Source organism: Rhinopithecus bieti, unplaced genomic scaffold (genome assembly GCF_001698545.2).
Source record: "Rhinopithecus bieti isolate Rb0 unplaced genomic scaffold, ASM169854v2 scaffold_19723, whole genome shotgun sequence".
Taxonomy (NCBI): domain Eukaryota; kingdom Metazoa; phylum Chordata; class Mammalia; order Primates; family Cercopithecidae; genus Rhinopithecus; species Rhinopithecus bieti.
This window is the reverse complement of record NW_016809579.1, coordinates 366,618-386,388: the sequence shown is the minus strand read 5'-3', so window position 1 is coordinate 386,388 and position 19,771 is coordinate 366,618. Positions and strand designations below refer to the sequence as shown.

At 51.4% G+C, this 19,771-nt stretch overlaps 2 protein-coding genes across 2 annotated transcripts; one reads left to right on the top strand and one right to left on the bottom strand.

Moving 5' to 3' along the window:
- LOC108540618 (putative POM121-like protein 1) lies at positions 1–1,722 on the top strand. The gene is given in 4 exon segments (XM_017889738.1): positions 1–123; positions 403–576; positions 578–1,531; positions 1,534–1,722. Coding segments are annotated over 4 exon segments (1,440 nt in total).
- Positions 1,723–9,316: 7,594 nt separating this feature from the next.
- On the bottom strand, positions 9,317–13,307 carry LOC108540617 (breakpoint cluster region protein-like). The gene is made up of 5 exons (XM_017889737.1): positions 13,004–13,307; positions 11,815–11,949; positions 10,765–10,870; positions 10,029–10,287; positions 9,317–9,406 (listed from the first exon to the last, which is right to left on the bottom strand). Exons 1-5 carry the CDS (start codon positions 13,290–13,292, stop codon positions 9,317–9,319), a joined length of 879 nt encoding a protein of 292 aa, XP_017745226.1. The 5' UTR covers positions 13,293–13,307.
- Positions 13,308–19,771: the final 6,464 nt, after the last annotated feature.

Here is a 19,771-nt window from a genome sequence, read left to right as displayed (position 1 = left end):
ATGCCCGGCAACAGAAGAAACTGCTCACTTAGCCTTTGGCGGAGTTGGCAGTTCCACGAGGACCTCAGAGCCCAGTTCTTGAGAGTTCAAGTGTTGGATGGTTCCCCACTGCTCCCAGGAGCGGTTACCTGGGCACTCTGTGCCCCTTATTCCTGTCCCAGCCTGGGGCTGAGGACCTGCTGGTAGGGCTCAGTTACTTGGAGCCCGTTCAGCCCATCCCACAGTTCACTTTGTTTGTGGGATCTCCCCGTTGCTCCTGTCCCTGGACGGAGTGGCAGGCCATCGTACAAGCATCCAGACACTTGGCATCAGTGGTGTCAAGACAACTCCAAGAAGGTTTTCCGTGATCCTGCAAGCCCTGTGTTCCTTCCTGGTGATCCTGCCTTCAATTTGATCGTACAGGTACCACAGCAAGCCAGTGCTGTGTGCTCCAAATTCCAGGGCGTCCTGCAGCTCAGCCACTGCACTGAGCACAAGGAATCTCTGTGGGGCCCAGGAGCAGGGAGTCACCCCTTTGGGACCCGCAACACCCGGCTGTCCCCAGACTCGTGTCCAGGGAAGATCTTGTTGAGGGGACCTCAAGGAGAGCGGGTCAGGGATGCCTGAGTATGACAAGGACCCCAGAGACCAAGAGAGTCCTGATGATCAGAGAAGGGTCCCCATGGTCACTGGAGATACACGGTCTGCATTTCAGCCCCTGCGGGACAATGGAGGCCCCTCTCCTTTTGTGCCCAGGCCTGGGCCACTGCAGAGAGACCTCCATGCCCAGAGGTCAGAAATCAGATATAAGCAGAGATCCCAGACCTCCTGGACGAGCTCGTGCACCAAACGAAATGCCATCTGGAGCTCCTACAGCTACACGGGAGGCTTCCCGTGGCTAAAGCGGAGGAGGACGGAGGGGCCAGCCTCATCCCACTGTCAGCTGACCCTCAGTTCCTCAAAGACAGTGAGTGAGGCCAGGCCTCAGGCTGTCCCTTCGGGTCACACCCAGTGTGAAAAGGCAGCAGATACAACACCAGGACAGACACTCGCCCCCAGGAATGGCTCCCCCAGATCCCAGGCCTCTAGGCCCCGTAGACGCAAGTTTCCCCTGCTGCCACGCAGGCGAGGGCAGCCTCTGATGCTGCCACCTCCCTTAGAGCTGGGGTTCCGGGTCACTGCTGAAGACCTGGACCTGGAGAAGGAGGCGGCATTCCAGTGTGTCAACAGTGTACTGCGGGGTGAGGCCAAGGCCATCTGGGACTGCAGACCCTCCTGGCCTTCCCACACTTTGTCCTCACTTGCAACAGGGACTTGTGGTCTGTCTGCTGTTTCTAAAGCACCCAGGATGGATGCACAGCAGGAGAGAGACAAGTCCCAAGATTCCTGGGGCCCAATGGCCCCCCTAGCATCTGCTGCAGAGGCTCCCTCTACAGCACCTGTGTCTGGGAAGAAACATAGACCACCAGACCCCCTGTTCTTCTCGGATCCCTTTCCTGCCACTTCTTCCCACTCCCAGGACTCAGCCCAGGTCACTTTGCTGATTCCTGCCCCCCCTTGCCAGCTGCAAGCATGGAGGGCAGCATGAGAAGCCCAAGGCCTGGCACTTCTGGAGCCAGTTCCACCCCTGCAGCCACACCCACGGGCTTTGGGAGCAGAGAGGCAGCCCCAGCTCTGAGTTCCCTCAGAAGAAAACAGGCAAAGAGAAAGGCCCTGAGAACCACACATGGCAATGGGGCATGAGGGGGCCTGAACACCAGGGGGCCCCCAGGCTGAGCACATCCATGGTGACTGTGGGACCTGGCGCAGGGAGCAACTCTGTTGGGTGGCACTTTTGTCTTTACTTTCCATCACATCCCTGGGGGACCATTTAAGCAGACACCCCCAGTTGCAAGTCGGGGACCCAGTGCCATTGCAAATAAGGCAGGCTGCACGTGCAAGTCTGGGCCGGCCTCTCACCCTAGCAACACCACTTCCTGCGTGGGCACAGCAAGGGGGAACCTGGCCTCTAAGGTTCCCTCGTGCGCTGTCAGGGGTTCTGCTGGACACAGGTCCAAAGGACCATCGTCCCGCTCATCCTTCTCCATGTTGGGCTTTTGAGCCCGTCATAAATTCCTTGCCTAGAGTGAGGTCTAGAAGAGTTTTCTCCTTCCAGTGTTTTTGTAATTTTGTATCTTAACATTCAAGTCTTGGATCTATCTTGAGGTGACTTTTGTATATGCTGAGAGATAAGGGTCCAGGTTCATTCTTCTACATGTGGCTATCCAACCCTCCCAGTACCATTCATTGAAGAGGGGGTCCTTTCCCCAGTGTGTGTTTCTGTCAACTCTGTCAAAGATCAATTGGCTGTGAACATGTGGCTGTCTTTCTGGGCTCTCTCATCTGTCCCATTGATCTAAATGTCTAGTTTTATGCTAGGATTATACTATTTTGGTAACTATACACTTGTCAAACATTTTGTAGTTGCAATTTGCAGTGAAATGGAATGCCTCTAGTTTTGCTGTTTTTGCTGAGGATGACTTTGAGTCTTTGAGCTCTTTTTTTTTTTAGTTCTTTTTTTGTGAATTTTAGGACTTTCTAATTCTGTGAATGGTGACATTGGTATTTTGGTAGGGGTTGTATTGAGTCTCCAGACTGCTTTGGGCAGTGTGGTCATTTTGATGCTATGAATTCCTACCATGAGCATGAAATGATTGTCCATTTCTTTCTCTCCTCTTAAACATTTTCTCAGTGTTTTGTAGTTTTCCTTGTAGAAATCTTTCACCTCCTTGGTAGAATTTCTTCTGTGGCGTACATTTTTCCATTTTGTTGCTATTGTAAATGGGATTGCCCTCTTAATTCTTTCCCAACCAGACCATTATTGGTGTCTAGAAGTGCTGCTGATTTTTGTCGTCGTCGTCGTTGATTCTGTATCCTGCAAATAGCTGTATTAATTTATTTATCAAGTCTAGGAGTTTTCTGGTGGAGCCTTTACATGTTTCTAGATCTTAATCACATCTTCATCAGACAAGGATAATTTGATGTCCTCTTTTCCAATGTGGATGCCTTTTACTGTTTTCTCTTGCCTGATTGTGTGATGTCGAATAGGAGTGGTGAGAACCGGCATCTTCATCTTGTTCCTGTTTACAGAGAAAATGCTTTCAACTTTTCCCATTGTGTAGTAGGTTAGCTATGGCTTTGCCATATGCAGCTTTTATTGTTTTCACGTATTTTTTTTTATTTTTGTTTTTTGAGACAATATCTCACTCTTGCTGCCCAGGCTAGAGTGCAGTGGCATGATTTCGGCTCACTGCAAGCTCCACCTCTGTGGTTCACCCATTCTCCTGCCTCAGCCTTCCGAGTAGCTGGGATTACAGGCGCCCACCACCACACCAGGCTAATTTTTGTACTTTTAGTAGAGATGGGGTTTCACCACCTTGGTCAGGCTAGTCTCGAACTCCTGACCTCAGGTGATCCACCCACCTCAGCCTCCCAAAGTGTTGGGATTACAGGCATGAGGCACTGCGCCCAGCCCAGCCATTTTCAGATATGTTTCTTCTATGCCTAATTTGTTTGTTCCTTCTTTCAAGACATGGTCTCACTCTGTCTTTCATGTTGGAATATAGTGGCACCATCAGAGCTGCAGCTTTGAACTCCTGGGCTCAAGCCACCTCAGTCTTCTGAGTAGCTGAGACTACAGGTGCACGTCACCAGAGTGGGCTAATTTTTATTTTTATTTTTTTTTGTAGGGATCTCTGTTCCTCAGGTTGGCCTTGAACTGTTGACCTCAATTGATCCTCCCAGCTCAGCTTCCCAAAAGCACTGGGTGGACAAGCATGAGCCACCGCCTGACCCAGAGTTACTTTTTAACATCACATCCTCACTGCTGGGCTCAAGTTTTGGCAGTGACTGAAAACCCTCAAGGAGAGTTTCTGGTCAGGCCCTGCCCAGTCTGTGCATAGGAGGGGAATGGAAAAATGGCCTGTGGATGGTTCTTTTGGAGAACTGGCCAGACAAGCGCTGAGATGCCATTTCCTGGAATACAGGGCCGTGTGATGTCCAGCCCAGCTGCAAGGTCCAGGGCCCTCGGCACCATCTAGTTTGGGAGCTCATCCAGAAGTGGCCTCGTTTGCCCAAACCAGCTTGTCTCCCTTCCAATCTGGTCCCATTTGAGAGATGCAACTGGGCTCTGTCTTCCAGGAAAACATTTCAGTGTGTGCCTGTCTTTGTCCCTGCACTGGCTGGCCTCTCTGTACCGTGAGAACTTGGGTTATGCAAGGCTCTGCCAGTCAGTTAAGTATCATGAAGCAGCTCTCTTCTGTTCCAATGAGGCCGACCAGGCTCCAACACCCCTGCCCCGGGTCTGACCATTCTCCCCTTCACCCAGAAGCGACCCCCAACCTGATCCTGCTCCCTGTCTTCAGGCAGCTGCTCTGGGGAAGGGCATTTTGGCCTCAAGGGCTTAGCGTGTCATTTTCTGTTTTCTGTTTATCTTTCCAGAACTGTCTGGGACAGCCCATGCGTTAGTCCATGTACTGCTTCTTTGGAAGGCAATCGGGGCTTTCTTTCAGGAGTGGGTATAAAAGTTCTTGTGGCTGGGCGCGGTGGCTCACGCCTGTGATCCCAGCACTTTGGGAGACCGAGATAGGCAGATCGTGAGGTCAGGAGATCGAGACCATCCTGGCTAACATGGTGAAATTCCTCTACTAAAAATACAAAAAAATTAGCTGGGCATGGTGGTGGGCACCTGTAGTCCCAGCTACTTGGGAGGCTGAGGCAGAAGAATGGCAAGAACCTAGGAGGCGGAGCTTGCAGTGAGCCGAGATCATGCCACTGCACTCCAGCCTGGCAACCGAGCAAGACTCTGTCTCAAAAACAACAACAACAACAAAAAGAAAACAGTTATTGTGATATTTGTGTATGAAATCAACCTTTGCTACATGGATAGGACCAGCACGCTTCTGCGGCACGACTCTGCAATCTTACTTATCTATTTTTTTATTTTGTATTTTATTTATTGATTTCTTTTGAGACAAAGTCTCACTCTGTTGCCCAGGCTGAAGTGCTATGGCACAATCTCGGCTCACTGCAACCTCCATTCCTAGGTACAAGCAATTCTCATGTCCCAGCCTCCCAAGTAGCTGGGACTACAGGTGCACATCACAACACCCGGCTAATTTTTGTATTTTTAGTAGAGATGGGGTTTTGCCACATTGGTGAGGCTGATTTCGAACTTCTGACCTCAGATAACCAACCCGTCTTAACCTCCCAAAGTGCTAAGATTACAGGCGTAGGTTTATTTATTTATTTGAGATGGACTCTTGCTCCACTGCCCAGGCTAGAGTGCAGTGGCATGATCTCAGCTCACTGCAACCTCAGTCTCCCAGCTTCAAGTAATTCTCCTTCTTCAGTGTCCTGAGTAGCTGGGATTACAAATGCCCGCCACTGCACCTGGCTAATTTTTGTATTTTCAGTAGAAATGGGGTTTCACTGTCTTGACCAGGCTGGTCTTGAACTCCTGACCTCATAATCCACCTGCCTTGGCCTGTCAAAGTTTTGGGATTACAGGCCTAAGGCACTGTGCCTGGTCACATTTATTTGTTTGTTATATAGAGACAGTGTCTCTCTCTGCCACCCAGGCTGGTGTGCAGTGGCACCATGTCAGCTCACTGCAGCCTCTGCCTCTGGGGTTCAAGCAATTCTCATGCATCAGCCTCCTGAGTAACTTGGACTACAGGCATGTGCCACCAAGCAGGGATAGTTTTTTCAGTTTTTTTGCAGAGACAGGGTTTCACCATGTTGACCAGGCTGGTCTCAAACTCTTGAGCTCAGGTGATCTGCCTTCCTCGTCCTCTCAAAGTACTAAGATTACAGGCATGAGCCACTGTGCCCAGCCTCTCACTACATTTAAATGATGCAGTGGTTCACGCCTGTAATTCTAGCACTTTGGGAGGCCAAGGCAGGTGGATCACTTGAGGTCAGGAGTTCAACACGAGCCTGACCAACACGGGGAAACCCTGTCTCTACTAAAAATACAAAAATTAGCCAGTTGTGGTGGCATGAGCCTGTAGTCCCAGCTACTTGGAAGGCTGAGGCAGGAGAATCACTTTAACTGGGAGGTGGAAGTTGCAGTGAGCCAAGATCACACCACTGGACTCCAGTCTGGGCGACAGAGTGAGACTCCATCTCAAAATAATAATAATAATAAAATGCCTGATGCCAGGGCATCTCGGCCTGGGTGCCTGCACGAGCACAGCCATGTCCAGGCCAGGGCTGCCGGTCAATGTCCAGCCCCTTCTTGTCCAGCAGAAATGGAGCGAGCTTGCGGGACCCAGGCTGGGGTACAAGATCCTAGGATCTCAGCCTCTGCTCATGGATCAGCTCTGAGACCCTGAGTAAGCTGGCGGTGCTCTGTGCTCATTGGTTTTCCCAGCTGTCAAGTAAAAGGATTGGATGAGGAAGTCTCGTCAAGGTGGAATGATCTCAGATTTGGGGCAGCAGTGAATGATCCTGCTCCCTGGGTCATGCCAGTGGTCCAGCCTCGGCTGAACACAGCCCCAACATCTGGAATGGGAATGAGGGGGCAGTCAGCTCTTGCTCCTAGTAAGAGAGATGCAATAGGGCTCTGTGGCTGAGCTGGCTGCATTTCCTTACACCTGTAATCCCAACTCTTTGAGAGGCCATGGCGAGAGGATTGCTTGAGGCCGGGAATTTTGAGAATAGCCTGGACAACATAGCCAGACCCCATGTCTACAAAATAACAATAATAATAAAACAGGTGCAATGGCACACAGCTCTAGTCCAAGCTACTTGGCAGGCTGAGGCAGGAGGGTCCCTTGAGTCCTGGGATTGGAGGCTTCATTGAGCTATGATGGCACCACTGCACTCCAGCTTGGGTGACAAAGTGAGATCCTGTCTCTAAAAAAAAAAAATTGTCCTGTGAGTGTGGGTTTGATTTTCTTTTTTCTTTTCTTTTTTTGAGATGGGTTCATGCCATTCTCCTGCCTCAGCCTCCTGAGTAGGTGGGACTACAGGCGGCTGCCACCACGCCCAGCTAATTTTTTGTATTTTTTTGGTAGAGATGGGGTTTCACCATGTTAGCCAGGATGGTCTCAATCTCCTGACCTTGTGATCCGCCTGCCTCGGCCTCCCAAAGTGCTGGGATTACAGGCATAAGCCACTGCGCCTGGCCGGGTTTGATTTTCAAACAGGACCCGGAAGGTAGGGGACAGAGAGTGCGGTCACCCTTAGGTGCTGAACACTCAGAAATGGGCCAGCAGCAGCCCTCACCTTGCCTGCAGACACCAGATTGGGCAGAAGAGCACGTGGCACTCGCAGCTCTTGCAGCGAGGGCAGAACCCAGTGTCAACACTTCTGCCTGTGGGAGGGGCTGCTGAGGCCTGCGGAGAGGCCAGGGTGGAGGCTCGTCCCCTTGTCCAGCCCTTGGTGTGGTCTCTGCCAGGTCCCCAGCCCACCAGTGCAGGGCGCCCCTGAGCCTGCTGCTGCCATGGGCCTGTCTCTACCCAGGACATCCTCACACCCTCGCAGTGTCAGGGAAATGGCCATGGTGGTGGTGACACTCTGCAGGCAGAGCTGTTGAGAGAAGCTGAGAAGGGTCACAGTGCAGGCAGGGGCCCGTGTGACAAGCTCCTCTTACCATGAGAGAGCTGACCAGGCAGCTCACAAGCAGAGCCACATGCCAGGAGTAAGAGAAAGATTCTGCCTGGGCTCAGCCTCCTCACTGGCCACAGACAGTCTTTGTCATGTGAGCCTTGCTCTCCTGGGGAGGCTGACGGCTGATGTGGGCATTGCTGAGGGTAACCTGTGGCCCAGTGGATGTAGCCAGGTCTACTCAACCTGCACTCACCCAAGTAGGACCCAGGCTGCACGCCCATCTCCAGCCTGGGGCAGCTCCCCTGTAAGCTGGGTGAACTACTGAGGCCAAGGAGGGAGGCGGCTGACAACACCCATGGCCTATGTGGAGGTGGTGGAAAGGCTGGATTCAGCAGCAACACCAAATCCCAGACCAAGCAGAAACCACCCGAGACTGAGGGGCTCATGCCAGAGCGGTGGCTACAGGTAAGAACCCAGGACCGGGCTGTGTGTGGTGGGAGTCCTCCCTGTCCCAGGGCTCAGCACAGCAAGGGAAGATCAGCCAGGTCACCAGAAATGAAGTCACCTGTGCTGGGGCAGGGGCAGTGACACTTGGGGCAGGGAGTGTGTGGGCAGAGAGAAGCCAGAGAAGTCCAGGCCTGTGGAAGCCAAACAGGAGAGTGTGCGCCGGAAGGGCGGTCAGGATCCGGGGATGAGGTCACTCTCCCTGGAGAACAAGCCCTGAAGTGCATAGCCTGGGACTCCTTCCCCGGGGGTCCTGTCCCCCGACATTTCACAGGCCTCCTGGAGCTGCCTTCCAAGGAGGACAAACATGGCAACAAAAGACCCATTTCTGCACAACAACCCTTCTGGAAAGAAAAAGAAGAAAGCCAAGAATGGAGTCAAAAAAGCTACCCAGTGCTGACTAAGCCTCTCCAACCCTGTTCTAAATGGAATGTGGTTTCTAAGTCAGAGAAATGGAAGAGGCCCCACCCACACAGGGACAGGGCCATGGCCCCACAGGATGAAGCAGCAGCGTTTATTCAAGATACAACAGTGAGGCCGGGCGCGGTGGCTCAAGCCTGTAATCCCAGCACTTTGGGAGGCCGAGACGGGTGGATCACAAGGTCAGGAGATCGAGACCATCCTGGCTAACCCGGTGAAACCCCGTCTCTACTAAAAAATACAAAAAATGAGCCAGGCGAGGTGACGGGTGCCTATAGTCCCAGCTACTCGGGAGGCTGAGGCAGGAGAATGGCATAAACCCAGGAGGCAGAGCTTGCATTGAGCTGAGATCTGGCCACTGCACTCCAGCCCGGGCGACAGAGCGAGACTGTCTCAAAAAAAAAAAGATACAACAGTGTGGGAATCCGGTCACGTTCCCTTCTCCCCGGAGAGGGAGCATCTTGACAAGTGATCCAGTAGAAACCTTTTAAACTCTATAAATTAAGCTCATAAAAACCACTCCCTTCACTCTGTCTCCCAGGGCCAGGCCTGGACTCAGATACACTGGCTTGGGGCGCCCTCAGGTGGCCACATGGAAAAACCACAGTCTGAGGCCAGCCTGGAGCTCTCAGACCTGGGTGGGATCTACCCAGGCCAAATGTCCTTCTGCTTTAGGTCACTGTCTCTTGGCAGATGACCCGACACTTGGGGGGGTGGCCCAAGGACACCTCAGGAAGGTTTGGTTCCCACTCTACAGATGGCCCTATTAGCCAGAGGTTTCCAGGCCGTCTGTCCGCCTCCTAGAGATGGACTGGGGCCTTTAGACTTCAGTGGAGAAGGGGATGCTCTGTCTCTTGCTGTCCAGGGCAGGGATGGCCTCCAGCTGCAGGAAGTACAGCAGCACCTGGACCTGCCCGGGCAGAGTGGGGAAGAGGAGAGCGGCTCAGAGTGGGGCTCACAGCAGCTGGTGGGGAGGTCTGTGGGGCCTAAGCCTCCAAGTCCACCTCAGGTGCTGGAAACCCCTGCTGGTGTCATGAACCCCTTACAGTGAGACGGGGGTGGGGTGGGGTCCTGACAAGGCATGACTTGGTGGGGGGGGGTGGTTTATTTCAGAGATGCACAGGGCCTTGTTCTATCCCCCAGGCTGGAGTACAGTGGCTCCATCATGGATCTCTGCAGCCTCTAACTCCTGGGCTCAAGCGATCCTCCTGTGTCAGCCTCCCAGGTAGCTAGGACTACAGGTGTGTGCCACAATGCCTGGCTAATTTTTCTTTGTATTTTTTCTAGAGGTGGGATTGCTACATTGCCCTGACTGGTCTCAAACACCTGGGTTCGGTTATCTTGCCTTGGCCTCCCAAAGTGCTGGGATTACAGGCATGAGCCACCACCACACCCGAACACTTGAGGTGATTTTAAGCTTCCAGCAAAGTGCACCAGCAGGACCAGGAGGTGGCCTGGGCCCGGCCGCATCACTCCCATCCATGCAGACCTAGGCAAGTCCCTCTATCTGGATCTCCGCCACCACTACATACAATGCAAGTAGAAAGATGGGCAGGACTGGGGGTGGAGAAGGTAGAGGCCATATCTGTCAGACTGGGGTGACATGGGCTGGAGCCTGTCTTCCCATACCTGGGACTGACCTCCAAGGACCAGCTGTCAGTCATGATGATGGGCTGGCTTGGATTGGCAGGGAGTTTGCTCTCCTTCTCGGAGGGATGGAGCAGTGTGGGGCCAAAGACAGTGGCGAGGTTGTGCAGGGACATCTTATTGACTGCCTCCTTCTCTGCCACCCTGTAGAGGACTGAAACAGCGGGTGCTGTTTCAATACCACCACCAGGAGAGAGACAGAGGGTCTGTGCCATGCTAGAGTCCTCAGGGACGGAGCAACCTTGATCCTGGCTGTGCTGCAAGCTGACTCCAGCCCTGGTACTTCTGAGTCTCAGCGGCCCAGGAAAAAGGGCCAGCTCTGGGCTGGTGGAGAGGTCTCCTCTATGATGTGACTGGGAGGGAAGAGGGGGGTTCAAGTGCACTGCTGGCCATGGCCAAAGCTCTGAGTTCTTTGTTAAGGCCACAGTGCAGAGGGAGGAGGGTAGCAAAGAGGAGAGGCAGGGGCAGGGGTGGCAGTGGTGCTAGTCCTTGGAGGCAGTAAGTGACTGCAGACAGGGATCAGGGGAAAAGGTCCTCAGTCTGGAGGTCTGGTGGGAGCAGAGGGGCACCCCATGACCTGGAGACCTGGAGGCCCCCGCAGCCATGGGAGAGCTGGGCTACCTTTTCAGGTGGTCCAGAAGGAAAAGGAAGGTGAGCAGGTTGGCCTCCGGCAGGGACAGCAGCAAGTTGAGCATGCAGCTCTCCTTTGCAACTGGGTCTGAAAGAGCTGCAGGAGGCGAAGGGTTACTCTTCTGGGTCACAACCAGCCAGAGACCTCTCCCGAGGTGGTCACATGGAGCCCCTGGGGCACGAGTCTCTGCGCAGTTTAGGCTCGTCATCATCCCCACACCCACAGCGCTGGCTCCCAGTGAGGACTCTGTGAGGGGCACCTGTGTGGGATGTGAACCACCTGAACACCTTTTCTCTACCTCACAGGGGTCAGCAGCACCCAGCAAACAGCAGCAGGAGGAGCCATGAGAACAGCCGCTCATGGGCAGAGCTGCCCTTGGGCAACTCCCGCCACCACCCCCTCCCCAGGGGAGCCCAACGCAGGGGAGGCTCGGGCGTGCAATGAAGCAGAGGAGTGAGGGACACAAGGAGGTGGGAAGTGGGAGGGCCCCAGCCCCACCAAGTACGCAGAGACTGCCTCATCGTCCTGGACACCACGGCCATCTGCATGCTGGTAAAGCAGGTCTTCTGTGCATGGGCCTGGGGGCAGACTTGCCCTAAGGGTCATGGAGAGGCTACAGGTGCTGCATGTGTCAGCGCCTGCTTTAGACATCAGCCTGCAGGTTGACTAAGGGTCAGGCCATGTTTGAACCCATGCTTGACTGGACCAGGACCCGTGGCTAGAGCACCTGGTCACCAGCGTTTAGCCCTGGTCTGCAGGAAGGAGGACAGCAGACTTTAGGACCCCACAGCACAGCAGTGATGACCATTTCACCCTCTTGGTCTCCTTGAGGAAAAGGGACGGGGAGCCCTCTGGGGATGGGCGAGGCCTTCCAGAACAGGCTTGATTTTGGTCCCCTGCTTTCTGAGTTTGGGTTAAAACACCGACCATGGCAGAGGGGGCACAGCTCGGGTTCCCACACCTCACTTTTCACAGCCTCCAAGGGCAGCAGTGCACGTGGAGGAGATGTCTCCCATGAGGCCAAGGCCTCCAGTGCTCACCGATGCCCTCGGCGAAGTTGGGGTAGAACTCATCAGTGAAGAGGGGCTCGGGCAGCTCACGGAAGTACAGCTTCAGCGTGCCTGCGATGGCGTTCACGTCCATCTCGCTCATCATCACTGACACGTCCTTGTTATCCGGAAAGAGCACGGAAATGCAGCGGCCTCCTTCAGGATCCCAAGTGAGTCTCCCACCATCCCTGCCTTGGCTAAAGCACCATCCCTGGCATGCTGACCACTGTGCAGGTCTCTCCCGGGCTTTGAGCAGCTCATCTGACCCCTCCCAAGAGCTGTGCATAGTTCTGTGTGTGCAGAGTTGATGGGGGTGCATGGGCATTCCCATTCCTCTCCCCTGCTTGGCCGGATGTGACAGCCAGGAGGAGGCCAGCACAGCAGGACACAGCACCTTCATGGGAATGGAGTGGCTCTGCCCTGTACATAGTAATCACCCTTGCACCAGTGTCTTCTGATGGCAGGAAGACTGTGGGAGAATCTGATTGGTGTCAGTGTTTGAACCGGTGTCTTCCTTTGGACCCAATTGGCCACTGGTGCTTACGTCCTCACCACAGGCCAGGTCTATTCTGGGCCCCTAGAGGGAGCTGAAACTACCACAGGCCCTCCCAGGGGTGCTGGGCATTCTAGGGGTCCTGGTCAGGGTCGGTGGTGAGTGCTGCAAAGAAGGGTCTTCAGGCACAAAATCCTGTTGCTTTGAAGATGCTGGGAAGGACCCTCTGGGGTCTCGGTGCCCTCCCCTGGCATTTGAGGCAGGTCCAGGTCCTTCAAAGCCTGTGAGAGTTTGTGAGATGGAGGCGGGGATGCTGCAGCCCTGGCCTGAGCTGGGTCCCATCGGTGCCCTCTTCACATCGCATCCTCACACAGGGCAGTGGACAGACCACACTGAGTCCTGGGCTTCCACCTCCTGTCCACCCCCAAGGCAGGAAGGCCAAGGCCCCACAGAAGCCCCTGGTTCACCCCAGCAAGTGGCATGAGTGGGTACGATGGTGTAAAAACTGGCTTCTATAGAAGCTTTTTCTACAACTCTTGTTTTCTCTTTTTTAAAAATAATAAAACAGTAAATGAAGAAAAGATACAGAGAAGGATGTGACATGCCCGGGCCTTGGAGCACTCTGAGATCTCATCGCCAACACCACCGCCCACACCTCCATCCCGTCCTGCGCAGGCCGACACTCACTGACGTCAAAGGCTGCCTTCAGTGCCTGGATGTCCGTGGCCACTCCAGACACGCGGTAGATGCCCACCTCCTCCATGCCTCGGTGCTCGATCTCCTCCACACACTGGCGTACAATGTAGGGCACCTTGGACCTCTCTCTCCTGCGGGAGGAGGAAATGTTCTCAGTGTCCTGACAGCCCTGCTTGGGCCACAACACAGGAGACCTGCCCCCTCTCTGCATACCCAGAGGTGGGGTGAGGATGGTGACAAAGGCGCCCAGGTCTGGGGCTGCACACAGAGCCTTCTGCATGTCTGTGCTCCCTCTGCAAGCTCTGTCCTCATTGCATATACTTTCTCAGGAACCTGTCAAGCAGCTAGAATCCCTGAGAGTCACACATGATCTTCGTGGGAAGGTCAGGAGGCCTGTCTAAGTAAAGTCAGCACAGGAAGGGCATCTGACTGATTCCAGGCCTGGGGTTAGCAGCCTGTGCCCTCAGCTGGGAGATCAGACCTGGTGTTGGTCCTGCCACCCATGTGCTTTGTGAGAGGAGAATCTCTGACCCCTGCTCTGGGCGTGGGCCTTGACACACATCCGACGAATGAATGAAGCACTCAGCACCAGTGCTCCAAGTCCTGTGATGCTAAGTGCTTTTCTCATCTGAGTCTCAGCACTGAACAATTCCAATACTGCCACACAGGACACTAGAGTAAGAATACTTCAAAGTGAGTGCTGTGCTGAGGTCTTAACTTTACTTTTGTTTTGCAACTAGATTTATCAGCACATCAAAGCTGCTTCTCAAGCCACCCTCATTAGCAGGTGCTTATTTGGGGGAGCTGCTGCTGGAGTCCTGGATGCTCATGCCCAGAGCCCTCCCAGAGTGCTACGCAAGTGGCTGCTGTGCAGTTGGGGGTGGGTAGTGGTGTTTAGACACAGAAAAGAGTGCGGGGTATGATTGATGGATACCCCAGCCTACATGACTGGCAAGTTCAGGGACCCAACTGGATTCCATCCTAGGGAAGCAAATGAATTCTCAGAGTAAGTGGTCTGTGGCTGCAAGAACTGCTCTCAAACCCAACAGGCTTCTCTTGGCAACTGACTCATGACAAAGGGTTCAAGATCATTTGAAAAAAAAAAGGGGGGAGCGGGGAGGCAGTGGGTCCTGGAAAAGTAAATTGTTTATTTTACAGTAAGAAAGTGATTAAATATATATTTTTTTACAATGGTGGAAAATTAGAAGTGATTGTGAAAATGATGTCTACCCATGTTGCTGATGAGTAGGATGTGATCTGGCTCTTTAGGAAAGTGAATATGTAGAACTTAAGAATATTGATTTATAAAGGACATGGCCTTTGACCCAGTCCATCTTATGCAAATCTGGATGCCATAAATAATATTTAAAAATAAAAGTATTGGGGTGGAGGTTGTAGTGAGCGGAGATCACGCCACTACACTCCAGCCTGGTCGACAGAGTGACCTGTCTGTCTCAAAACAAACAAACAAACAAAAATAAAGAAGTCATTCCCAATGTTGCTCATCACATTATCACCGTAAATATCCAGGATCAGACTAATGGCTAAAGAGACGGTGACGCATCAACACCAGGCAGAGAACAAAGCAGATTTTTTTTTTTTTGGAGAGCCTCTAGGAACTTGAAAATACATATGCCACATTCTTAAGACCCAGTGGTTCTTAATCAGGAGTGTTCATTAAAATGCCAGAAAGCTGAAAAGACTTCTAGGTCCCATCCAAAGAGATTTTGCTTCTGATTGGCTAGTGGCCTGGCCACTGGTATTTTGAAAAAGCCCTCCAAGTGATTCTTTTACTTACACCCCAGATAGAAAACCCTAAATTAAAGGTGGAAAAAAACTAGACACCAAGTGGCATTTAAATAAATGTCAACTTTAATGCCACAAAGCATCTTATTGCATGTGGACAGAAAGAGAAGGAAAGAGGGCCCTATATCTGGATAACTTAGAAATGTGCTCCCCTAGCAAGATATCTACCAAAATTAGAACCACATTTGAGGATGCTGGTACTGCGAGCAATATATAAATGATGCGTGTAATGCCATTTAATATGATCGTATTTTTAAAAATGAGTTGAGTGGTGTTTTCTAGCTGTTAGTTTTTCCAAACATCAATATAGAAATTAGTCTTCTGCAGCTGCAGAGGCAATTCAGTTTCCAGCTTGCTTGCATGTGGCCTAGAGCCATAATGTGGCCCAGAGCATCTCTGATCCACCCCTCCCACAACCACCAAAGCCAGAGACAACAGAATGCCTTGGACCATCTGGTGAGAGAGTAGCTGCAGTAAGAGTCCTGCTCTGAAGTGACAAGAGACTCAAGGCCTAGTTTTGACTTACTGCTAACTTGCTGACACTGCACACTTCATGAGTGATCTTGGGTGAATCCTTTCACCTCTCTGAAGTTCACTATGAAATGAGAGGTCAATGGTCAAACTTAAACACCTTCAGATGTTGGGTAATATCAGTGAGTAAAATGGACCAGGCACAGCACAAAGCAGAATGGTGCAGACTGTGGCAAGTTGAAAACTTATGCCTCTGTAAAGGGGCAGCCACCACTCAGTTCCTGCAGATTACTCTAACTTTGCTGAGGACAGTTGCCCAGGTAGTGTACTGCAGAAGGGTAACACTTTAGAGGGGTGTCATTTGCATCATAGATGCAAAATTCACAAGTGAAGACTGATGTAGTTTATCCCTAAAGTTTTGCTTTGATTTGCAGATATTTATCCATGGCAGTTTCCTGGAAGATGTCTATAGAAGGTTTTGAGGAATGGGCACCTTGTAATTTGCTATTAAACTAAACCCCAAGGGCCCATTATAAGCCAACACGGTCCTAGGGATTCCACACTCATTCAGTTCCTTTTTATCATAGGAGGTGGGTATTTTAATATCAGGTCCACTATAAGAGGTGGAGGCCGGGCATGGTGGCTCATGTCTGTAGTCCCAGCACTTTGGGAGGCCTACGTGGGCAGATCACTGGAGCCCAAGAGTTTGAGACCAGCCTGGGCAACATGGTGAAACTCTGCCTCTACAACACATACAAAAATTATCCGGGCTTGGTGAAGTGTCCCTGTAGTCCCAGCTACTCGGGAGGCTGAGGTGGGAGGATTGCTTGAACCCGGGAAGTCAAGGCTGCAGTGAGCTCAGATTGCACAACTATACTCCAGCTTAGGCCACAGAGCAAGACCTTGTCTCAAAAAATAAAACAAAATAATAGAAAGAAAGAGAAAGGAACAGATCAATATGTATAATAAAGCACCATTTGTATTTTTTTAAAAAAGCAAAATAACATATTTATTTGGATATTTGTTCATATTCATAAACTATCTCTAGAAAGATATACCAAGAAACTGAACATATTTGGTTGCATCTGAGAAACTACAGGAATAGGGATGGGGTTGAGATGGTGCCTTCTGAATTTTGAAATATACAAATGTATTGTCTATTTAGAAATAAATGGGCCAGGCGTGGTGGCTAGGCCGGGTGCGGTGGCTCTCGCCTGTAATCCTAGCACTTTGGGAGGCCAAGACTGGCGGATCACTTGAGGTCAGGAGTTTGAGACCAGCCTGGCCAACATGATGAAACTCCATCTCTACTAAAAATATAAAAATGGCCAGGCGTGGTGGCTCACCTCTGCAATCCTAGCACTTTGGGAGGCTGAGACGGGAGGATTACCTGAGGTCAGGAGTTTGAGACCAGCGTGACCAACATGGAGAATGCCCATCTCTACTAAAAATATAAAATTAGCCTGGTATAGTGGTGCACGCCTGTAATCCCAGCTACTCAGGAGGCTGAGGCAGGAGAATTGCTTGAACCCGGGAGGTGGAGGTTGTGGTGAGCCGAGATTGTGCCATTGTACTCCAGCCTGGGCAACGAAAGTGAAACTCTGTCTCAAAAAAACAAAACAAAACAAAAACAAAACAAACAAAAAACCCCACAAAAATTAGCTGGGTGTGGTGGCGAGTGCCTGTAATTCCAGCTACTCGGGAGGCTGAGGCATGAGAATCGCTTGAACCTGGGAGGCAGAAGTCACAGTGAGCCAAGATCAGGCCACTGCACTCTAGCCTGGGCAACAGAGCGAGACTCAATCTAAAAAAAAAAAGATAAATAAATATTATTAAGACAAAAATCATAATGACATTACATAAACCAGGTTATGCCAGTGATTTTTGAAAATATCAAAACAGTTTTATGGAAAAATATAACTTCAGGTCAGGTGAGGTGGCTAACGCCTGTAATCCTAGCACTTTGGGAGGACGAGGTTGGCGGATCACCTGACCTCAGGAGGTCGAGACCAGCCTGGCCAACATAGTAAAACCCCAACTCTACTAAAAATACAAAAATTAGCTGGGCGTGGTGGCTCATGCTTGTAATCCCAGTTACTCAGGAGCCTGAGGTGGGAGAATCACTTGAACCTGGGAGGCGGAGGTTGCAGTGAGCCGAGATCGAGTGACTGCAGTAGAGCCTGGGCAACAGAGAAATTCTGTATCAAAAGAAAAATATAACTTCAAAAAATGAAGTAGGAAGAAACAGAAAAGTTTGTCTAGATCTAGAACCATTAAAGGAATTGAAGGGTTATTTTAAAATCTGCATCCCATCCCCTCAAAAATCTCACAAAAAACAAAACCAAAGAAAAGCACCTGGCTCAGATGATTTTATAGACATGTCCAGCAAACATTAAAAAGAACATAAAGTTTTTATCTTCTACATAATTTTTTAAAATTAATTTTTGAGATGAAGTCTCCCTCTGTAGCCCAGACTGGAGTGCAGTGGCATGATCGCGGCTCACCGCAACCTCCACTTTGGAGGTTCAAGTGATTCTCCTGCCTCAGCCTCCAGAGTAGCTGGGATTACAGGTGCACCTGGCTAATTTTTTGTATTTTTAGTAGAGCTGGGGTTTCACCATGTTGGCCAGGCTGTTCTTGAACTCCCAACCTCAGGTAATCTGCCCACCTCAGCCTCCCAAAGCGCTAGAATTACAAGCGTGAGCCACAGTGCCCAGCCTACATCATCTTTCAGAAAAAGAAGCAAATGGAATTCTCCCCAACTCATTGTGAATTTAGTATAGGCTTAATACCAAACCAGACATCAATAGTACAAGGAGGTAAAAGTACAGACTAACTTCTTATGGACATATATGCAAAAATGCTAAATAAAATATTAGCAAATAATCCAGCAATGGATTAAACATGTATCACAACCACGTTGTGGTTTTTCTAGGAAACTAAGATGATGTAATAAAAGAAAAAACTATTAAAGTAGTACAAACTATCAAAGGAAAAAAACCTGTATGATCATTGCAACGGGGTCATTTGCAACATTATATAATTTTTTTCTTTTTTTTTTAAGTTTTTTGACTGTAAGTTTATTCAATGCAAAATAATCCTTTTCAATTTTAGTGAGGTGGCTGACCGCGTCCACGACCAAATCCGCCTGTAAACTGGAATTCGGTTGCTGACCCAGCCCCAGCCTCGGCTTTCTTGTCGGCACCAGGAGGCACAGCACTCCCTCTGTATGTATCTCTGTCAGCCTCCCCTCTTGTGAGTCTTGCAGGTCGCTCACCCTCCAGACCTTTAGGACGAGGCCTGCCAGTCCCTGGACGGCTGTAGAGTAGGGTGGCAGGCACAATATCCGGGGGCAGATGAAGATAATCACAGAGATACTGGATACTCTCATTGATAAGGTACCAGTAGAAATGTCTCCAGGCAAACTGTTCCTTCATGTAGTAGCCTTGGGACTTGAAAGACTGCATGGCCTTCATGACATGAATGTTGAGCACATTCTTTTTTTTTTTTTGAGATGAGTCTCACTGTGTCGCCCAGTCTGGAGTGCAGGGGTGCGATGTCGGCTCACTGCAATCTCCGCTCCCTGGGTTCAAGCAATTCTTCTGCCTCAGTCTCGCGACTAGCTGGGATTACAGGTGTCTGCCACAGCACCCAGCCAATATTTTTGTATTTTTAGTAGACACGGGGTTTCACCATCTTGGCCAGGCCGGTCTTGAACTCCTGACCTCGTGATCCGCCCGCCTCGGCCTCCCAAAGTGCTGGGATTACAGGCGTGAGCTACCGCGCCTGGCCAGGCACATTCTTGTGCTGCCAGTTCCAGGTGCTTATGGCAGGTGGACATCCTTCTTGACCTCGGTGACTTCCTCCTTAAAAAGGAGTTCATAAATGGCAAGCCGGCTCTTCTTAGGCATAAGCATTCTGGGGAGCAGCAGCCGCTAAGGCGGCAGGGTGGCCCGGATGGGGGCCGATGGAACTCGAACTCTACCAGAATTTCTTTAATATTATATGTATATATTGCTCGCTTTTTTTTTTTTTTGTCTGTTCCCTATGTACCCGGAGCGCCAGTAGGACAGGGCTTTGTGTTTTCCTCACCACTGTCTGGCTCATGCCTAGGACAGTCCTTGGCACACGGTAAACACGCTGATGAGCGCCTTTGGGACTAGCGGACTCTGAGCATCATTCGGCAGGGTCCAGGTAGGCCTCTGAAGCACCGGTCTTGCCAGGCTCCAGCCCAAGACCTGACGCATGCGCACCGGCTGGCCGGCTTTTTTTTTTTTTTGAGCGACGGAGTAGCAGGGCGCCTGCGCGACCCAGTGCGAGCTGGGGATTGGGGGGACAGCGGCGCCTGCGCAGTGAAGGAAGGTGGGCGGGGCCCACACGGCGCCTGCGCAGGCGGCCGCAGGCCCGCTGGGCGCGAAGGGGCGGGCCAAGGGCGGGGGCCGCGAGGGAGGCAGGGCGGGCCCGGCAAGCGGCGCCGCGGGG